Genomic DNA, 21761 nt, shown 5'->3' with positions numbered 1-21761 from the left:
AGGATACCGAAGCTCATCAGTTCCAAGGATGTCCACCCATTTCTTCTGATACATGTTGGCACCAATGACACGGCAAAGAAGGACCTACCGACAATCTGCAAGGACTTTGAAGCATTGGGGAAGAAAGTAAAAGAACTGGATGCGCAGGTAGTTTTTTCTTCTATCCTTCCAGTAGACGGGCATGGCGTCAGGAGATGGAACAGGATCCTTGATGTGAACAACTGGCTGAGACGATGGTGCAGACAACAAGGATTTGGATTCCTGGACCACGGTGTGAATTACCTCTATGACGGACTCCTTGCCAGAGACGGACTACACCTCAACAAACCCGGGAAGCACACATTCGCGAGGAGACTCGCAACACTCATCAGGAGGGCGTTAAACTAGAAAAAGAGGGGATGGGAAGAAAAACGCCGGACACGAACATGCAACCAGAGAACATACTAATGAAAGATATGAAGTGCGACAAAGAAGGTCTAAGACAAGATACTTAGAAGGGAGGTAAGAAAATTTCTAATACAATCCACAGGGAGGAGATTGGAACAAAACAAAATCGTGTAAACTGCGTGCTAGCAAATGCCAGGAGCCTGACAAACAAGATGGATGAACTGGAAGCAGAAATATCTACAGGTAACTATGACATAGTGGGAATAACCGAGACATGGTTAGATGAAAGCTATGACTGGGCAGTTAACTTACAGGGTTACAGTCTGTTTAGAAGGGATCGAAGAAGTCGGAAAGGGGGTGGAGTCTGTCTATATGTAAAGACGTGTCTAAAGCCTACAATAAGGGAGGATGTATGGGAGGGAAATGAGGAGGTCGAGTCCTTATGGGTGGAGATACATGGGGCAAAAAACAATAATAAAATTATCATAGGAGTCTGTTATAAACCACCAAATATAGCAGAAGCCACGGAAAGTCTATTAATGAGACAAATAGACGAAGTAGCAAAAAATAACGAGGTGATTATTATGGGGGACTTCAACTACCCCGATATAGACTGGGAAACCGAAAGCTGTAGATCTCAGAAAGGAAACAGGTTTCTGTCAATTATCAAAGACAATTATTTGTCACAACTTGTGCAGGAACCAACTAGAGGGACGGCCCTTTTAGACTTAATATTAACTAACAGGCCAGACAGGTGCAGGTCGGGGGGCACCTGGGAAATAGTGACCATAACATTATACAATTCCACATGCGCTTCAGTTGGGTGCCCAGCAAGGGAGTCACAAAAACACTGAACTTCAGAGGGCAAAGTTTGATCAGCTAAGAAATGTCCTTCACCTTATAGACTGGGATAGTATCTTCAGTAATAGGAGCACGGATAGAAAATGGAAAATTTTCAAAACAGTTCCTACATAGTCACTGTAGAAGGTACATACCTTATGGGAATAAAAGGGCTAGGAATAGGAGGAAGCCAATGCGGCTAAATAAGGAAGTCAAGAGGGCAATGAAAAACAAAAAAAGGGCTTTCGGTAAACTTAAACAAGAAGGCAGCGAGGAAGCGCTAATATCTTATAGGGAAAAAAACAAAATCTGTAAGAAACAAACAAGAATAGCAAAAGAGGAGACAGAGAGACTAATTGCCAAGGAAAGTAAAACAAATCCCAAACTGTTCTTTAACTATATAAACAGTAAAAGGATTAAAACTGATGGCGTTGGCCCATTGAAAAATAACCTGGGTAAAATCATAGAGGGCGATGAGGGTAAAGCAAACCTACTCAATAGCTTCTTCTCCACTGTTTTCACAAAAGAAAACAATTTATCGGAGGAAATGCAGAGTGATAAAGTAAACCCTCCGCTAAATATCACCCACCTAACCCAGGAGGAAGTTCAGAAATGCCTAAATAATATCAAAATAGACAAGTCACCAGGCCCAGATGACATACACCCCCAGGTACTAAAAGAATTAAGTAATGTGATAGACAGGCCGCTGTATCTTATATTCAAGCACTCTTTATGGACAGAGACTGTCCCACTAGACTGGCGCCAAGCAAATGTGGTACCAATATTCAAAAAGGGGTCTAAAAGTGACCCTGGAAACTATAGACCAATAAGCTTAACGTCTGTTGTGGGTAAATTGTTTGAAGGATTTCTTAGAGATGCTATTGTAGAATATCTTAATGATAATAACTGTCTAACTCCATATCAACATGGATTCATGAGGTATCGCTCCTGCCAAACAAACCTGATCGCCTTCTACGAGGAGGTGAGCTCACAGCTGGATCGGGGAGCGTCAGTGGATGTTGTATACCTTGACTTCGCCAAAGCGTTTGATACCATGCCACACAAAAGGTTGGTATATAAAATGAGAATGCTTGGTCTGGGGGATAATGTGTGCAAGTGGGTAAATAGCTGGCTGAGTGATAGAAAGCAGAGAGTGGTTATCAATGGAGTAAGCTCAGGGTGTGTCAGGGTTACTAGCGGGGTGTCTCAAGGGTCTGTCTTGGGCCCTATATTATTTAATATATTTATTAATGATCTAGTGGAAGGGTTGCATAGTAAAATAGCAATATTTGCAGATGATACTAAACTTTGTAAAGTAGTTAATACAGATGAGGATAGGGCACAGCTACAGGAGGATTTAGATAAATTGGGGAGTTGGGCCAAAAAATGGCAAATGGGGTTCAATGCCGATAAATGTAAGGTCATGCACATGGGAAAGAAGAACAGCAGTCACCCATACATATTAAATGGGAAACCGTTGGGGAAATCTGACATGGAGAAGGACTTGGGCGTCTTGGTTAATAGCAAATTAAATTGGAGTGCCCAGTGTCAGGCAGCAGCTGCGAAGGCAAATAGAGTCATGGCATGCATCAGAAGAGGAATAGGGGCATATGATGAGAACATTGTTTTTCCTCTGTATAAAGCGTTGGTAAGGCCGCACTTAGAATATTGTGCACAGTTCTGGGCTCCAGTGCTCAGAAAAGACATATTGGAGCTAGAGAGGGTACAAAGGAGGGCAACTAAGGTAATAAAGGGAATGGAGGGACTAGAATACCCAGAGAGGTTGTCAAAATTAGGCCTATTTACATTGGAAAAGAGAAGGCTTAGGGGAGACCTCATAAACATGTATAAATACATCAGGGGGCAGTACAGAGATCTCTCCCATGACCTATTTATACCAAGGATGGTGACAAAGACGAGGGGGCACACTATGCGTCTGGAGGAAAGGAGGTTCCTGCACCAGCATAGAAGGGGATTCTTTACGGTCAGAGCCGTGAGACTCTGGAACTCTCTGGGAGAGGAAGTGGTGATGTCCAACTCACTTAATGAGTTCAAGAGAGGCCTGGATGCCTTTCTTGAGAACAATAAAATTACATCTTATGCTTAGATAATTAATCCAGGGATTTAATCTGACTGCCAGATTGGTGTCGGGAAGTGAATTTTTCCTCAATGATGTAAATTGGCCTATACCGCATGGTATAGGAATAGCGGAATAGCTGCAGTGCACAAGAAATAGGCTGAACTGGATGGACGCTTGTCTTTTCTCGGCCTTATAAACGATGTAACTTATAAACTATGACCCAGATCTAAGATGGTGCCCACCTTATATACCTTCCCCTAGAACATGAGCCCAGGTGACCAGCAACCAATGGGCTCCTATCTACGCTCAGGAACCAACCCCTATCTGCTCCTACATCACTGGGTATTCCTCCCCCCTCCCCACTCCAGCCAGGGACATGGTCTGTCGTGCCTGCATTTCTGTCTAATGGGAGCACCGTTGAGCTGTCCCTCGGAAATGGGGTGAGTGTGCTGTATGCAGCTAACTGAGCCCTGGTCCATACTCCATCCTTACCTGGGAGTGGAATAACACACCTCTGGCAGAGGTGCAATACCCCTGTAGCGGCCGAATCCTCGGGGCGCTACATATATAAGGCAAAATAAATAACCAAAAATAAAAATGCTCCTCCACACCTTGGGCTATGTTCAAACGTAGCTTTTTTGATGCATTTTTGCAATTTTGCTTTGCTTTCAACCAAGACAAATGCATTCACCGGGAAATGTCATTTAACATTTTACAACCTTATCTGGCCATGTGGTGTGTGACATGGGAACAGCATGGGGAAGACCCCTGGAAGCATCTCTGACTCCTAGGGCACTGCCTAAAACTGTGGTCATCTCATCAGATGTGATCCTATATTACTGCGGTAATAATAGACATTTTTGGCAACGTGACAAATCTTAAACTCTATTTCAAATGGGCAAGGTGTGTGTTAAGGGACGGGGAAGTGGACGTTATGATGATGGTGATAGTGCACGCAAAGGCCGTGGGAAAGATGAAACTGTGCCTGCTGAGGGAGCACAACAAACACCCACGTCTTGTCGAACTACCTTCCTGTCCCAATTTCTATGGGGCCGTGTAACACCACTATTGAAGCCAGAGCAGTATGAAAAAGTTAGTTGGATAGCAGATAAAGTTTCCAGTCAGTTTGCCACACTACCACTCTGTGTTCCACATGGTCTAGTCTCAGTAGATGTGAGTCTGGATCACATTGTTATTATTACCTTATCCCCATTTATTCCATGCCGCTTTACAGTACATATGAAAAAGGAGTATACTTCGCAAAAACAATTACAATAATCTTGCACAAAAATGTGACAGCTACTGGTACAGGAGAGTAGAGGACCCTGCCCACGAGGGCTCACAGTCTACAAGGCATGGATGAGGATACAGTAGGTAAGGATAGAGCTGGTCTTGCAGCAGTATGGTGGAGCGAGGGTTACTGCAGGTTGTACGCATGTCGCAATAGGTGGGTCTTCAGCTTCCTTTTAAAGGTTTCAACAGTAGGCGAGAGTCAGAAATGGTGGGGTAGAGAGTTCCAGAAAAGGGGGGATGCACGGGAGAAATCTTGTATGCGATTGTGGGAAGAGGAGATAAGAGGGAAGTAGAGAAGGAGATCTTGTGAGGATCGGAGGTTGCGTGCAGGTAAGAACCGGGAGACTAGATCACAGATGTATGGAGGAGACAGGTTGTGGATAGCTTTGCATGCCAAGGTTAGGGTTTTGAACTGGAGTCTCTGGCCAATGGAGGAGAGGCCAGGGAATAGTGAGGGGACAGGTGGATTAGTCGGGCAATAGAGTTTAGGATAAATTGGAGGAATGCGAGAATGTTAGAAGGGAGACCACAGAGCAGGAGGTTGCAGTTGTCGAGAAGGGAGATGCTAAGCGCGTGAATTAGTGTTTTTGTAGATTTGTGGTTGGGGAATGTGCAGATCAGGGAGTTTTTTTTTACTTGGAGTCGGCATCTTCCTTACCTCGATCTTCCTTCCTCTCACTATTCCGAGTGCCCTGAGACAACTGATCCCACACTTGGACACTCCGAAGAGCTGTTTTGTTCATCTTTCCATTTATAGATCCTGGCCTCTCGCTCAGTCCGCTCGGAAGTGGAAAGAGCTTGGATATGTGGTTTGAAGAAGAGGTTAGAGTCCAGGGGTACCCCAAGAGCTGTTCACTTTTCCATTGATAAATTTGGGCCTCTCGACCCGCCAGCTTTGAGCTGAGCAACAGAAAATCACATGTAGAAATTTGAGGAGCCATGATCACCCGAAGGTGACAATGGGAAAGTGCAAATACTGTCGCAAAAGGTGGATAATGATGAGACACAATGGACAGAAAGTCAGGAGGAGGACCAGTGTGCGGAAGTGGAAAACGAAGCGGGGGACGATGAAGTCACTAACCCAATCTGGCAAGGGGACATGTAGAGCAAGGACAGCAGCACAAAGGGGGAGGGAGGCGTAGCATCACAAGAGGCAGGAACAAGCAGTGTGGTGGCCACAGACACAAGGTGGGCAATCGCTCCCCTGAACACCAACATGACAGAAGTTGCCAGTACAACTGTTAGGTCTTCCCGAGTCTGGTTCTTTTTTAAAGACTTTTTAAATAACCCCAAAAAGGCCATTTGCAACATCTGCCAGGCCTGCATCAGCAAGACCACCAAAACTACCAACCTGACCACCACCAGCATGCTCAGGCACATGACAGCAAAGCCCCTGACTAGCTGGGCCGTACACCAAGGTACAGAAACAGTGTCCCCGAGTGACACCACTGCCTCTTCCGCTGTTGTGTGTGTGCACGCTAATCCCCTGTCCATGGCACATGCGAAGATGCATCCGGCCCTGCACCTGTCATCACCGTCCACGTCCTTGTCCCTTTGCAGAGTTCAGTTATCCCTACCGTAGTCCTTGGAATGTAAGCTCAAGTATGCAGCCATCCACCCACAGGCCGCAATACTAAACTGCCACATTTCTGGACTGCTTGCACTTGAAATGTTGCCTTTTAGGCTCGTGGAGGCGTAAGCTTTCCACAACCTCATGGTGGCGGTCAGGACCCATACTTAGTCTCCAGCCACCACTATTTCTCCCAGTATGGTCTCCACCTTCCACAAGCGCGGGTCCCAGAAAATTACTTGTGCCCTCCCCAGTGCAAATTACTGGGAAGGACCGCCTAACCACAAACACGTGGATAGGTGAATGTGACCAGGGACGGTACGGAGCTAGTCCACAGTAAAAAAAAACAGCCATAAAGTGTTCGGGAAACTACCCACACACTTTTCTTAGCCAGGACTGCTTCTTGGCAGGGTTGGACTGACCCACCAGAGAACCTGAGAATCCTCCGGTGGGCCCTGGCTTCTCCATCAGGAGAGTTCATAGTGCAAACCTTTCAGGTTGTGATAATGATGAGGCCATCCATCTTCTTAGTTTTCTGTTACTTGGAATGCAAGCGCAAGTATGCAGCCAGCCACCCACCCATAGGCCGCAATACTATGCTGCCACATTTTTGGACAGCTGCTGGCACTTAAAATGTTGCCTTTTAGGCTCGTGGAAGTGGAAGCTTTTCACAACCTCATGGCGGCGGCGGCCGGGTTTCCATACTCGGTCCCCAGCCGCCACTATTTCTCCCGGTGTTGTCTCCGCCTCCCACAAGCACGGGTTCCAGTGAATGTGGCCAGGGATGGTACGGAGCCAGTCCCCAGTAAAAAAAACAGCCATAGAGTGTCCGGGAACCTTCCCACACACTTTTCTTAGCCAGGGCTGCTTCTCGGCAGTGTTGGATGGGCCTTCCACAAGGCTCTGAAGCTAGGCAAGCTCGGACATGTACATGGCCCATGAGCTCAACTTAGTAGTTCTGCAGTTTCTCAAAATCTACATGGATCTGCCAGAGCCGCCTGTGAAAGTACGCCACGTGTGTGTCCATTTCAGAAAGTCAGCCACAGCTTACGCCGCCCTGGCGGGGTTTCAGCAGCGTTTGCAGTTTCCAGCTCACTGTCTGACTGGTGTGCGATGTGACTACGCGTTGGAAATCCACGTTGCAGATGTTTGGAATGATTTTGAGCAGCAGAGAGCGGTTGTTGAGTACCAGCTTCAACACGTCCGTCGGCATTCAGGTCAGCCTCCGCACATAAGAGCTGATGAATGGGCATGGATGTCTGACATCTGTGCCCTTCTCCAAAACTTTGAGGACTCCACCAAGGTGGTGAGCGGCGATGATGCCATAATTAGTGTCACCATCCCGTGTCTCTGTCTACTGAAACGCTCGCTGCACACAATTAAAGAGGAGGCATTGCAGGCGGAGCAAGGAACTATACAGGGTGATGCTACCTAGCCCAGCCTCATCTCATCTCAACGTGGATTGAGTGATAATGAGGAGCAGGAGGAAGAGAGCATAGACAGTCATACTCTTGGTGAGAACAGGGAAGTCTTGGCTGTTGGAAATTGCAAAGTCAGGTATAGGTAGGTTAGTAGAGGGAGGAAAATGAAGGAGTTAATTTTTGGAGATATTAAGTTCAGGCTCTTGTCGAAGAATTATAACAAAAAAAAAATTCCCATCTGACAACGCTGGCAGCAGAGGTCACAGTCAGACAGTTCATTGGACAACCAAGGAGTCAAAGCGAGGAAGACATAAACCAGGAGAACACTGTCTAAGGTCTGGGACAGTTTTCTCAGACTTTCCCAGCACCCAGGCCCTGATACACGGGGTACTCTGACAAGGAGGGAAAAGTTTTGGAAAATGCAAACTGGACACGTGGCATGAACTGTCTTTCTACACCTTGGAGGTCCTGGCCGCTAGCGTTCAGTCAGGGATAGTTTTTAGTGCCGCTGGGGGCATTATAACTGATAAAACTGATAGGTGCATCTGCCTGTCAGCTGAAAATGCTGATAGGCTGACTCTTATAAAAATGAACAAGGGCTGCATTGGGCCAGACTTCTCAACACCACCAAATGATAGCATCAAACATAAACTCAAATCCAGTGGTTATTTTTTGGGGGGTCTATTCGAATGCACCCCTTCACGCTCAGACATGGGTATACCCTTCAGAAATTGTTTTATTTTATGTCGCCCTCCTCCTTCTCTTCATCCTCCACCACCATATCACCAGGGAGACCATGATGCAACACCCACATAATTTTTTTAAGGATGTTTCTGATTAGAGATGAGCAAATATTTGAATATTCGTTTCGGATTACAATCGCCGTTTTTGTAATATTCGCCAATGTAATTGTCGAATATTCGCCGGACATTGCCAAACACCATTGGATTCAATGGGTGTCAAAACCAAACTCACTAGGCTTCAACTCGTGCTGTAGGCCTGGGCTCGCCTAAGCACAGCAGCCAGCATGCTACAGCTTCACTGCTCTCCTAGCGTCAGCACACTCTGACCACCTAACTCCACCCTCCAGTTTACATATCCCTAATGGGGCTCCCTCTGGTGGTTTGAGGTGGTAGGGTGGAGGTGTGTGAATGTGTGAGGGCCTCTTGTGGAGAAGTCCATCCATGCACCCTCCTGGGTTCTGTGGCACCTGTTTGCAGCAGGGCGCCACAGGAGTAGAGAAGGAGATCTTGTGAGGATCGGAGGTTGTGTGCAGGTATGTATCGGGAGACTAGGTCACAGATATATAGAGCAGACAGGTTGAGGATGGCTTTGCAAGTCATGGTTACGGTTTTGAATTGAAGTCTCTGGCCAATGGGGAGCCAATGAAGGGATTATAAATTGCAATCTTATAGATTGCTGGAGCCAGTCCACAGTAAAAAAAAGCAGCTATAGAGTGTCCGGGAACCTTCCCACACACTTTTCCAGCCAGGGCTGCTTCTCAGCAGGGTTGGACGGTCCCACCAGAGAATCCTCGGGTAGGCCTTGGCTTCTCCATCAGTAGAGTTCATGATAGTGTGAACTTTGAAGCTGCTATGGGGTTCTTGAGCGGGGGAGAAAGGTGGGCCCTCAGAATCAAATCCTCTGGTGGGCCCAATGTTTTTTAGTCTGACTCTGCTTCTCAGTGAGAGTTGTATTTCACCACAGCCATATTCTTTAGCTCGTTGAAAGGACTGCCATAGAGGGAAACCATATCTACTCCGGCTGTTATTTCTCCGCCATCAGGTTCTGCCTATTGTCACACACGACCATGACTGGCTGTATGGTGGACGGTTTGTCACCTAAGCATTAAGCATGTTATCTTCAACACAGCCTGTTGCCGCTAGGCCAAGGCAGTGCTGCAGTGCTTTCAGCTAGTAACTGATGTGGTCATTTCGGAGATGGAGGCCAAACTGGAGGAGGAGGTGCAGGAGCTGAACCATGTGATTGCATTGAGGTTATATTGGCGAGTCTGGTTTTTATACTAAAGAAAGATCCTACTGTGTTTTTATTTTATTTTTAATTTTTTTTATGTCTATTCAAATGTGTATTGGAGTGCATCCTCATTTTTAGCAGCCCTTGAAATTGTTGCATATGCAATAACAGTATAGGAGACACGCTTCTTAATAATGGGAAGGACAATTCAAATAGATTCTATATTCTAGTATATTAACTGTCTTATCTGAAATTCTTTTACGGGTGAGGTATCGCAGTATGGATAGCGTATTACACAGATCCAGCCAGGTATTATTGCCTTATACTGCGTGCTGCTGGTGCTGCCCAAAAAAATTTCAAATATATTCTATTCCCTATCGATAACGTTGTTAAATACATTTACAATAGGAACATGTGCTGCTGATAGGTGGTATCATCACCAGCTAGAGATGAGTGTTCATTCTGGTCGCATAAATGTCTTCCACAGTCCATAACTTTATTTTTTTTTTTTATTTCTTTGACTTTATATACAAGTCATTACCCTGGAAAGAATGTTTCTTAACAGTTTTTCCATTTTAGCTTGTTTTTTGTATGTTTTATTTTGTCAGTCCGCAAAAGTGGCGTAATACTCTGACAACATTGTTCATAGATATGCTATTTGTCAGCGGCCAACTGAGAATAGGTTTGAACCCTCAACTGCAATACTTTAAATGGAGTGTAATATTTGACACGCTCACAATAATTGCTGGATTACTAGGGCAGTCATATGGGATAACGTCTGATGGCCACGGTTTCAAACAATAGCCTAATAGTATGGTATTTGTCAGTGACCAAGTGTCAATTGCTTCAGCAAAACACAGGTGGCTGAGTTTAAAAGGAGTGAAATATTTGGCACGCTCCACAAAATTTCTGTATTATTACGGCAGTCATATGGAGCACGTGCATCTGATCATTGAAAAAAGTTCCTCTGCTTCCACAATGCAGTAATATGAATACAACAAAAAAAATCTGGCTGTATTCTGCAAACAAGCAAATGGAGCTGTAAAATGGTGTACACTGACACACTGACAAAATTTTCCATGCTCACTACAAATGGCTGTATTTGAACCGCAGTTATATGTGATATGTCTAACAGAGAACCACGGTTTTAAATAGCAGACATGTAATTTACTAATACTATTCTTCTCAGATACCTAGTGTGAATAGCTTCACCGACACACTGCATAAGAATGGAAATGGAAAAAATGGCTGATTTTGGAACACTCTTATAGGTGATATGTCTGACAGAGAACCATGGTTTTAAATAGCAGGCCTGTAATTTACTAATACTATTATTCACAGACACCTAGTGTGAATAGCTTGACCGACACACTGCAACAGAATGGAAAAGGAGGCCAATATTTTCCATGTTCAGTTCAAATTTCTTTATTTTTATAGCTGTAATATGGAACAGATCTGGCTTTATTCTGCAGTGCTATTAAGCAAATGGAGCAGAAAAATTGTGTACTCTGGATTGCTTTTTAAGCAAATAACCAATATTAAGATAAAAAAAAATTGCCCTGTCCCCTGATATCTGGGGCTATGTCTATAAATATCTGTAATTATTACAAAAGCAGCAGACAGGTCGTTCAATAGACCCTCTTGTGCTGTATCATACACTGCAGTCTGCCACATACATGGCCTGTCTGCCTAGCACTGATTATACGCAGCTCGATTAGTCCTCAGAAGGACTGTTAGTTCAGATATATATATATATATATATGCTGTGGAATACCTATACTAACAGGACATTCAATGGACCTTCTTGTGCTGTATCACGCACTGCAGTCTGCCACATACCCTGCCTGCCTGCCTCCTGCTATCACCACTGAATATATGCAGCTGGGTTAGTCCTCAGAACGACTGTTAGTTCAGATAGATATATGCTGTGGAATACCTATACTAACTATAAACAAGTAATTCTCTTCCTGACTCAGCAGCACCTCTCCCTACTCTGCCTGTTTCTGGGGTAGACTGTGATGAGCATAGCGACGCCAGGTCTTATATAGAACTGATGATGCTGTGCCGCCAGCCAATCACTGTAATGCCTACAACCAACATGGCTACTGCATAACAGTGCGTGGCAGGCAATCCCTTTATGTTCATTGGCTCTCTAAAGAGTGCTAAACATGCAGGGAGGGGACCCGAGTTCCCGCCCGATCAACCTGAAAATACTCGCCGAGCTTGTCGAGCACAGTGATGCTCGGGCGAGTACCGTGCACAGTGGCGAGCACGTTCGCTCATCACTAGTCCTGAGCTGTCCCTTCCATAGTCGACCTTTTTGGCCTATGAGACACTCACAGTTCTAAGAGTCCCATCCTGTCTTTTCTGTACTATTTCCCGTCCGACTTACCCTTCTGGAAAGGTTTTTGACACAAGCTTCTCTGCTGGCTCCTGTTGACCTTAGGCCCCAATCGTTAAGGGAAAGTCTGTTTCAGAGTTTCTGACTGACGTTCCTCTGCTGCTGGACAGACTGTGCTTATGGTGGCCTCCCTGGACGTCCAACTGCTGCTCTGTCACATCTCTCAAAACTCTCCAACTTTCACTAGAACTAGCTGCAATCAGGAAGTCACCTTAGTTGTACACAGAACCTGTTCCTCCCACACTGGAGCAGACCCTAAACCCCTTAATTCTTTCCTAGCTTATAACTACATACTCTCTATGCTATAGTGCCCACCTCTGCACTGCCCTTGTACTAATCTAATATTCTACCTGCACTTTAATCAATATTAACCCAGTAACTAACCCATCAGACATAAGGTCATATACAGTACAGACCAAAAGTTTGGACACACCTTCTCACTTAAAGATTTTTCTGTATTTTCATGACTATGAAAATTGTACATTCACACTGAAGGCATCAAAACTATGAATTAACACATGTGGAATTATATACTTAGCAAAAAAGTGTGAAACAACTGAAAATATGTCTTATATTCTAGGTTCTTCAAAGTAGCCACCTTTTGCTCTGATGACTGCTTTGCACACTCTTGGCATTCTCTTAATGAGCTGCAAGAGGTAATCACCAGAAATGGTCTTCCAACAATCTTAAAGGAGTTCTCCGAGATGCTTAGCACTTGTTGGCTCTTTTGCCTTCACTCTGCAGTCCAGCTCACCCCAAACCATCTCGATTGGGTTCAGGTCTGGTGACTGTGGAGGCCAGGTCATCTGGCATAGCACCCCATCACTCTCATTCTTGGTCAAATAGCCATTACACAGCCTGGAGGTGTGTTTGGGGTCAATTTCCTGTTGAAAAATAAATGATGGTCCAACTAAACGCAAACTGCATGGAATAGCATGCCGCGGCAAGATGCTGTGGCAGCCATGCTGGTTCAGTATGCCTTCAATTTTGAATAAATCCCCAACAGTGTCACCAGCAAAGCACCCCCACACCATCACACCTCCTCCTCCATGCTTCACGGTGGGAACCAGGCATGTAGAGTCCATCCGTTCACCTTTTCTGCGTCGCACAAAGAAACGGTGGTTGGAACCAAAAATCTCAAATTTGGACTCATCAGACCAAAGCACAGATTTCCACAGGTCTAATGTCCATTCCTTGTGTTCTTTAGCCCAAACAAGTCTCTTCTGCTTCTTGCCTGTCCTTAGCAGTGATTTCCTAGCAGCTATTTTACCATGAAGGCCTGCTGCACAAAGTCTCCTCTTAACAGTTGTTGTAGAGATGTGTCTGCTGCTAGAAGTCTGTGTGGCATTGACATGGTCTCTAATCTGAGCTGCTGTTAATCTGCGATTTCTGAGGCTGGTGGCTCGGATAAACTTATCCTCAGAAGCAGAGGTGACTCTTGGTCTTCCTTTCCTGGGGCGGTCCTCATGTGAGCCAGTTTCTTTGTAGCGCTTCATGGTTTTTGCAACTGCACTTGGGGACACTTTCAAAGTTCTCCCAATTTTTCGGACTGACTGACCTTCATTTCTTAAAGTAATGATGGCCACTCGTTTTTCTTTACTTAGCTGCTTTTTTCTTGCCATAATACAAATTCTAACAGTCTATTCAGTAGGACTATCAGCTGTGTATCCACCAGACTTCTGCACAACACAACTGATGGTCCCAACCCCATTTATAAGGCAAGAAATTCCACTTATTAAACCTGACAGGGCACACCTGTGAAGTGAAAACTATTTCCGGTGACTACCTCTTGAAGCTCATCAAGAGAATGCCAAGAGTGTGCAAAGCAGTCATCAAAGCAAAAGGTGGCTACTTTGAAGAACCTAGAATATAAGACATATTTTCAGTTGTTTCCCACTTTTTTGTTAAGTATATAATTCCACATGTATTAATTCATAGTTTTGATGCCTTCAGTGTGAATGTACAATTTTCATAGTCATGAAAATACAGAAAAATCTTTAAATGAGAAGGTGTGTCCAAACTTTTAGTCTGTACTGTACATGTTCATATATAAACACAGAGTACGACATTATGTGCACAAAAGAGGGAAGAGGCGCATGACCGTACCGGTCACCCTCTTACATAGTGATATATCAACATTGATGTCACAGAATAAGGATACTGCTCCTGATTTCATAGCACAACAATAAGTCGCTAAATCCTCAAGACACTAATGCTAGGGTCACACAAACATATAAAAGACAGTCCTATTCTCATCTAGAAGAGTGAGACGATTTTTTTCTCACGCCAAATACATGTGAGAAAAAATATGCTGAACAGCTCTGCCTCATTGAATAACATTAGTCCAAATGCAATCACCTTTTTTATCAGATTGCACATGTCCAATTTGTACAGTTATGTGAGTGATCCCTTAGATGTAGAGGTGGTGACACTGGGAAAGGATACACACGAATGGGACCTGACCAATCAGACATAACTGACATACCCTGTTCATATGCCATTGTCATGTTATTCCACAGCGATGACACTGGGGAAATCACGCAGTATCTCACCGCTCCGTCACGGTGTCACCGATTTTGACTGGAATTGCAAGCACTCGATCAAGACTACTCACTCCTTAGGAATCAGCAAGTGATCAGTGAGCATATAGGCGTCACACCTCTGGATTACAAATCATGGAGTATGTGTTTACGACTTCTGTACGGTCACTGTCAGCTTCACGATAGCCCAATTATTAATATTATTCGCTACCACCACCGTCCAGCTTTGAAATATAATACAGGCCTGGGTGGATGCCTGTATTTTGGTAGCGTATATGGCTTCGGGGGAGGGAACGATTACAGGACAAAAGAAACAGAACTATTAAATTTTATATTTAATCCAACAGGGATGCAGTGTTTAGGAAAAATATATACAAGTATTTTACAAAGGGGACATTAAAATACATAAGCAGTTACACAAAATAATAAGGATTAAAGAAGAAACTCAGTTTGCAGGGATGAATCAGAATAGGTGGAGGGAAGACACTCTGCTTAAACTGTTATTGAACAGGGTCCTTCGCTATGATAAACATCTACTCCCGGACAAAGAACACTGATCAATCTTCCTTCGGCTCTCTTATGCCGAGGGGGAAGATCAGCCCACACACCCCCAAGATGACATCATGTGGGCTCGACTCCACCCTTCATGTCTGTATTAAAAAACTATAACTTATGGGATAACTTATCGCGCTTTGATCCCAGAAGCCCAAAAGTGATACCATAATTTCTATTATGATTTTCCCTTCATTTAGAGATCACACATGACGTATTTGCGAACCGTCATTCTAGTGCTTGTGCTCTATGGCTCCACACAGGGTTTTACAGTGACAGGGAAATATGCATATTGCTCCTTGGCTGACCCTGCCACTAAAAATATAGGTTCCATTATTATCAGACTTATGGAACTTACAATATTCCATATTCTGTATCGGAGTCAGCATGTCTATAGATTTTCTTTTGAAGCTCGGGAAGCAGCTTCCACAGTTACACGTAAATTCTTGCAAGCCTGCATTTTAATCACCCCCTGCCTTTTCCAGGGAAAAATCTACTCACATTTTAAGTAGGCTGGTGGCACCTATCTGGCCAGCATTTGTGTACAAGGCCTTACTCATGAGTGTGTTAATTGGGGCTTTGTGCTGAGATTTTTATGGAGACAGTTCTTGTACTGACAAGTGGTGAGGGGGGCTTCATGGGGGAGAAATCGTTAATATTTTCCTGACATTAATATCTCCCTGACATTAATATCTCCCTGACAGCTATAATATGTTTTTTGCTGGGAAAACCCCTTAATTTACATTACATGTCATCAGAAAATAGATTTCTGTCTGATTGGGTTTAACAATTAATTCTTATGAGAGAGCCTGGAAATCAGCATTTCTGAGTATCTTTATGAGCTAGATTCCATAGTTTATACTTTTATAAATGTATTTATATCATTCATTTACTAATTGTATTGCAATGACTACTATATAATTTGCTTTTAATAATATTCATTGCTCCTGTTATTAAACCTTCTGGTTCTGCGAAATCCATCTTCAAATCCAATAAATACTTCTCATAAACTTGAATATGAATGTGTATCAATGAAACACTATTTTGCTACAGTATCATTTAAGTTTTTATAATATTCGGTACTGGTTATTCATCAGTTTATTATATCAGTATATAGCAGTGCACCGGATTCTCATATTACTAAAAATTATACTTTTAAATTATGTTATAATTGTAAAATCATTCCTATACTATTTTCATGATGTTGAGTTTTAAAGCCGATTCTTGGCTCTAACACAGGAGTGAGCAATTTATTTTTCCAGGCGGGACACATGAGATACGGTGACTGTTGTGGAGGGCCGAATCAACGGGCTAAACTTAATTATGCTTATTTTTATTGTTTTATATTGATTTTTATCACTTAACCTCTTAAGAACCCTGGGATTTTCCGTTATTGCATTTTCATTTTTTGCTCCCCTTGTTCCCAGAGCCATAGCGTTTTTATTTTTTTGTCAATATGGCTGTGTGAGGGCTTATTTTTTTGCGGGATGAGTTGCACTTTTGAACGACATTACTGGTTTTACCATATCGTGTATGGGAAAACAGGAAAAAAATTCCAAGTGCGGTGAAATTGCAAAAAAAGTGCAATACCACAGATGTTTTTTTTTTGGTTTTTTTTACCACATTCACTGCATGCTAAAACTGACCTGCCATTCTTATTCTCCAGGTCATTACGAGTTCGTAGATACCACATGTCCAGGTTCTTTTTTATTTAAGTGGTGAAAAAAAATTCCAAAGTTTGCTTAAAAAAATAAATAAATAAAAAAATGGCGCCATTTTCCAAGACCCGTAGCGTCTCCATTTTCCGGGATCTGTGGCCGGGTGATGGCTTATTTGTTGTGCGCCGAGCTGAAGTTTTTATTGATACCATTTTGGGGTAGAGCCGATGTTTTGATTGCCCGTTATTGCATTTTATTGCAATGTTGTAGCAACCAAAAAACGTAATTCTGGCGTTTAGAATTTTTTTCTCGTTACGCCGTTTACCAATCGGATTAATTCTTTTATTATATTGATAGGGTGATTCTGAACGCGGCGATACCAAATATGTGTATGTGGGTGTTTTTTTTATTATTTTATTTTGAATGGGGCGAAAGGGAGGTGATTTAAACTTTTATATTTTTTAAATATTTTTAAAAACATTTTTTTTCACTTTTTGCTTGCTTCTATAGTCTCCATAAAATCCCCCACACAGTATGATGTCCCTATACAGCCCCCCGGCAAAGTATGATATCTCTATGCAGAATGATATCCTCAAAATGCCCCCTTACACAATATTATGTCCTAACACAGCACCCTTACACATTATGATGTACTCGCAAAGCCCCCTTACACAGTATTATATCCTCACATAGCACCTTTAAACAGTATTATGTCCCCCACAGCCCCGCACCTTGTTACCACATATCCCCCACTAAGAATAATGTCCCCAATCAGCCCCCTTTATAATAAAAATAATAATTTTTATTTATATAGCACCAACATATTCCGCAGCACTTTACAATTAAGTAGGGACATATACAGACAATATAAACAATACAAGGTATCACATTTCAATAGTTAAGGCCCCGTCACACTAAGCGACGCCACAGCGATCCCGACAACGATACAACCTGTCAGGGATCGTTGCTGCGTCGCTATGTGGTCGCCGGTGAGATGTCAAACAGTCAGATCTTCCCAACGACGCAGCAACGATACAGCGACCCGTAACGATCTGTATAACGATGCACGCCTATGTGTTTCTGTGTCCGAGTCGTCAACAAGGTCGTTGGTAAAGGTGTCAAACACAGCGATGCATGCTACACAGCGGGACTTCAATAATCAAAGAAATGTCCAGACCATTCCGACATGACCAGTGATCTCACAGCAGGGGCCTGGTCGCTGCTAAGTGTCAAACGTAACGAGATCGCTACTGAGGTCGCTGTTGCGTCACAAAACTTGTGACTCAGCAGCGATCTCGCTAGCGATCTCGCTTAGTGTGACGGGGGCTTTAGTGTGACAGGGGCTTTACAGGAGGAGTGAGGGTCCTGCTCGCAAGCTTACAATCTATTAGGAAATTGGGGGACACAATAGGTAAAACATGCTTGTTATGTACGGTCCGGCCATCATTATAATAAATAGTTTTCATATAAAACTTCATGATCCGGTCATCAGCCAAGATCTGTCTAAGTGCAGTTACCGTGTTTTATTGGGTTCATGGCGGTGCAGAACTGTGGAGAGCTTTGTGGGTGAGAGATGAGTTTATATTGGGCCCTGTAGCGAATGGGTAACCAGTGTAATGACTGGCACAAGATGGAGGCCTTGGTGAAGCGGCCTGATAGAAATACGACCCTGGCTGCCGCATTCAGGACGGATTGGAGAGGAGAAAGTTTGGTAAGAGAGAGACCGATCAGAAGAGAGTTGCAGTAGTCCAGATGAGAGTGAATACGAGTGACAGTAAGAGTTTTTGCAGTTTCAAAGGTTTCAGATTCTGGAGATGTTTTTAAGGTGCAGGTGACGAGCGAGTGAGTGATCGGATATAGGGAGTAAAGGAAAGATTAGTGTCGAATATGACGCCAAGACCGCAAGTGTGCTGCTTGGGAGTTATGGTTGCACCACCCAAGGAAATTGCAAAGTCGGGTATCGGTAGGTTAGTAGAGGGAGATTAGTTTTGGAAAGATTCAGTTTCAGATAGAGGGAGGACATGATGTTAGAGACAGCAGACAGACAATCACTGGTATTTTCTATTAGTGTGGGGCTGATGTCAAGTGAAGATGTGTATAATTGGGTGTCATCAGCATAGAGATGACACTGGAAACCATATCTGCTAATGGTTTGTCCCTTACACAGTATTATAGCCCATACTGTTCACTTACACACTATTATGTCCCCACACAGCCACCCACTCAGAATGATGTCCCCACACAGCCCCCTTACACAGTATTATGTCAAACCTCCCCCACAAAATGATGTAAAAAAAAAAGTTGACTAAACCCATTCCCTCGCAGCTCCAGTCTGTGCTGTGTACTAAGGCACAGCTAACGTGATGCAGTGACACCCACTATATCAGCTAGCGCTACATGCCGGAGGGCTACATAGGCACTTCGTACATGTACCATCCACAGATCAAGAACGCCCATCATTGACACACTAGGAAATCAACAGCTGACAGGCGAATAAGTTTACTTATATTTTTCCGTTCACTGGAAACCAGATTGCGGGCATATTGGAGATCTTTCACAAGGTGAACATCAATCAGATTTAGGCAGGACATGTATCTGCATACCTACCTACATTATACATGCAGGTTTTTATTGCAGGAGTACTGTGCCATTTGATTTTAGGTGAATTTTGGCGCGGTTTGCCTTATTACATCAGTATGTTAAAGAGATTTTCTTGGGAAAAATATGCAGCTATTAAAAGTAAGTTTGTATTTAACTTAAAAATATAGTCTTATTATCCTAGATACCAGATTAGCTTGTGGCTGATCCTATCCCACGCGCTTTATATCAGGTACTATGTAAAGATATGGAAGTCGGTTTAGCTATTAAAATATGCAGTCGGCTGACTTTTTCACTGCTCTGATCATATGCTTTCTCAGAAATGCGGTCTTGTGTTAAACACAGGATCAGAAGCAAAGCGGTCAGGAATCAGGTTGAAGCAGTTGCTTAAGGTTTGGCGCCTCTGGTAAAATGTCAAAAGTAGAATGAAAGTTTGCAATATACAACGTATAGCCAAAATTAACAATTATGGGTGATGAAAATAGATAGGGTAGGGGTAGACAATGTGACCAGAGTGCAGACGATTCTTCGACAAATCGTGATAGGCCAATGTCCACACGAACATGAAACAAATTTGTGTGGAAATCGGTCATCATGGTAGATGGCTCTTTGGCCATATGCAGCTGGCTGCACTGTCTGACCATGCCCAAACAGAGCAGTTAACTGCTTAGGCACATAGCAGAGCTGTGTGCACAGTGATAGTACGGCAGCAGATTGAGGCTAAATGCATCCTAGTTATGGAGCCACAATTTCACTGTGTGCTGCTATTCCATCAAATCCCATATATACAGGGATATTCTTTTATGCCACAGTTCACATAGAGTCAGACAGATTTATAAAGAACACAGATTTATAAATATGAACGCCATGTAAAAACCTCTGTATGCATCCATAGGAAATCTACCATTTAAATGGGCTGATAATCGGGAACGAGCATTTCTAGGAATGTTCATTTCACGATTATTGGCATATCTAAACAGGCCTTTTGATGACGCTTATTCATCAAATAAGGTGATTTTTAAGCAAGCCTAAAAATTATCATTCTCAGCAGCACATTGTCCTGTGTAAACATGTCATGTGCTGTAGAGAAAATGAAGTTCTATGCACCCAGAACAATCATTCTGTGAGCTGTATCAAACTATCAAGAGACCATTGAATGTCTGCCTATTGGCTTGTGCGCAGCCAATTAGCGGTTGTTTTATGGCCGTGGTCATCCACTCTAAATAGACCCTCATATATTACAAGACAGGTTTTTTTAGAATGTTTGCATGAGTCCGTATTGATGAGTGTTACAGCAGATTAGAGGGAGATCAAAAAATCCTTGGAGTATAGTTCCTTCCCACTGAAGTGTGTAGTAAAAGCATAATTAGTAGATTACGACGCATCACACAGGTACAACTGGTACAAACACGTCTACTATTTATTTTTGTGAAGTCATTTTAATGACTCCACTATTTCCTGAGGGCAGAGACTTGACCTGAATGTGGAGCAATTAATATGGAGCAATTAATATTTTATTTGTTTTTGAGAGTTTATATCAACTGAAAATAGCAACAATCTTATATTTAACCAAGGTAAAGGGTAGAAGAAACAGAAGAGAACGAGAAAGATGCAGTCCTGTAGAACAGCAATGTGGTGCCTGGCAATACTTGTAATACTTGGTGCCTCCACTGTACATGGCCAGGGTAAGTTAATTTCACATTTTATTTTTTACCTTATTTTTTCCCTAAGTTTATTATTTTATTTTAAACATGATGATGCTTTTAGATGTGTTCTCTAGTTAGCGCAAGTCTTTAATTGTAGATTGTATAACTAACGTATTAGCATACCCAGTTTTTAGGCTTAGAACAAAGTTTCCTGTTCCCATCATAGTTAATCACGTATTGCTTTTGCTATGTTTAATATATAGTATAATACAGAATAATTTTTGAACCCTACAAGAATTAATAAGCAAGAATGGTCTTAGAAAATAGTTTTTATGTGAAATATGGTGATCGCCTAAACAATCTTTCATGTATTAAGGCCTTCCATTAAACATCATGTTAGAATTATGAAAGTATTTTTCTATAGACATGAAAAATAAGGGCTTTAATATTATTAAAGTGCTTGAAAAATTTACAGGAATTTATGTTATATAACGAAGCCAAATGTTAAAATTTATAATAGTGATTTGTTGAATCAAATGACTACCTATGTTTAGTAAAGAGGAATTTGGATGCTATCTAGTATGAAATACAACATGCCACAATTCCGTTTCTAGTGGAATCCATGCGCCTTTGTGCAAAATCAGGCACACACTGTGGTACAGTATAGTACCATAGATTTCTATGAATGCTATATTTGCTTTTCATGCAAATCCTGAATTTATCATATTGTTTGAGATTGCGTTTAAACTGCTGTATACTCAATCAAGCTTTTGCACATTGTGATAGTTTTCACAAAATATT

General features: G+C 42.8%; 1 protein-coding gene across 3 annotated transcripts in view; it reads left to right on the top strand.

Annotated features, from left to right (window-relative positions):
• Positions 1–20708: 20708 nt before the first annotated feature.
• LOC141252783 (uroplakin-3b-like) overlaps positions 20709–21761 on the top strand; it is a 53941-nt gene continuing 52888 nt past the window's right edge. For all 3 annotated transcript variants that reach the window (XR_012314111.1, XR_012314105.1, XM_073670558.1), the window contains exon 1: positions 20709–20999. Coding sequence is in view for 1 of the 3 variants with exons in the window: in XM_073670558.1 (XP_073526659.1) it covers positions 20924–20999 (76 nt within the window). In the remaining 2 variants the exon portion in view is untranslated. The remainder of the gene's footprint in view (positions 21000–21761) is intronic.

This window comes from Phyllobates terribilis, unplaced genomic scaffold (assembly GCF_046119375.1).
Source record: "Phyllobates terribilis strain yellow unplaced genomic scaffold, ASM4611937v1 Scaffold_2__4_contigs__length_985480577, whole genome shotgun sequence".
Taxonomy (NCBI): Eukaryota; Metazoa; Chordata; class Amphibia; order Anura; family Dendrobatidae; genus Phyllobates; species Phyllobates terribilis.
The sequence above is the reverse complement of the archived record's forward strand: the minus strand, read 5'-3'. Positions and strand labels throughout refer to the sequence as shown.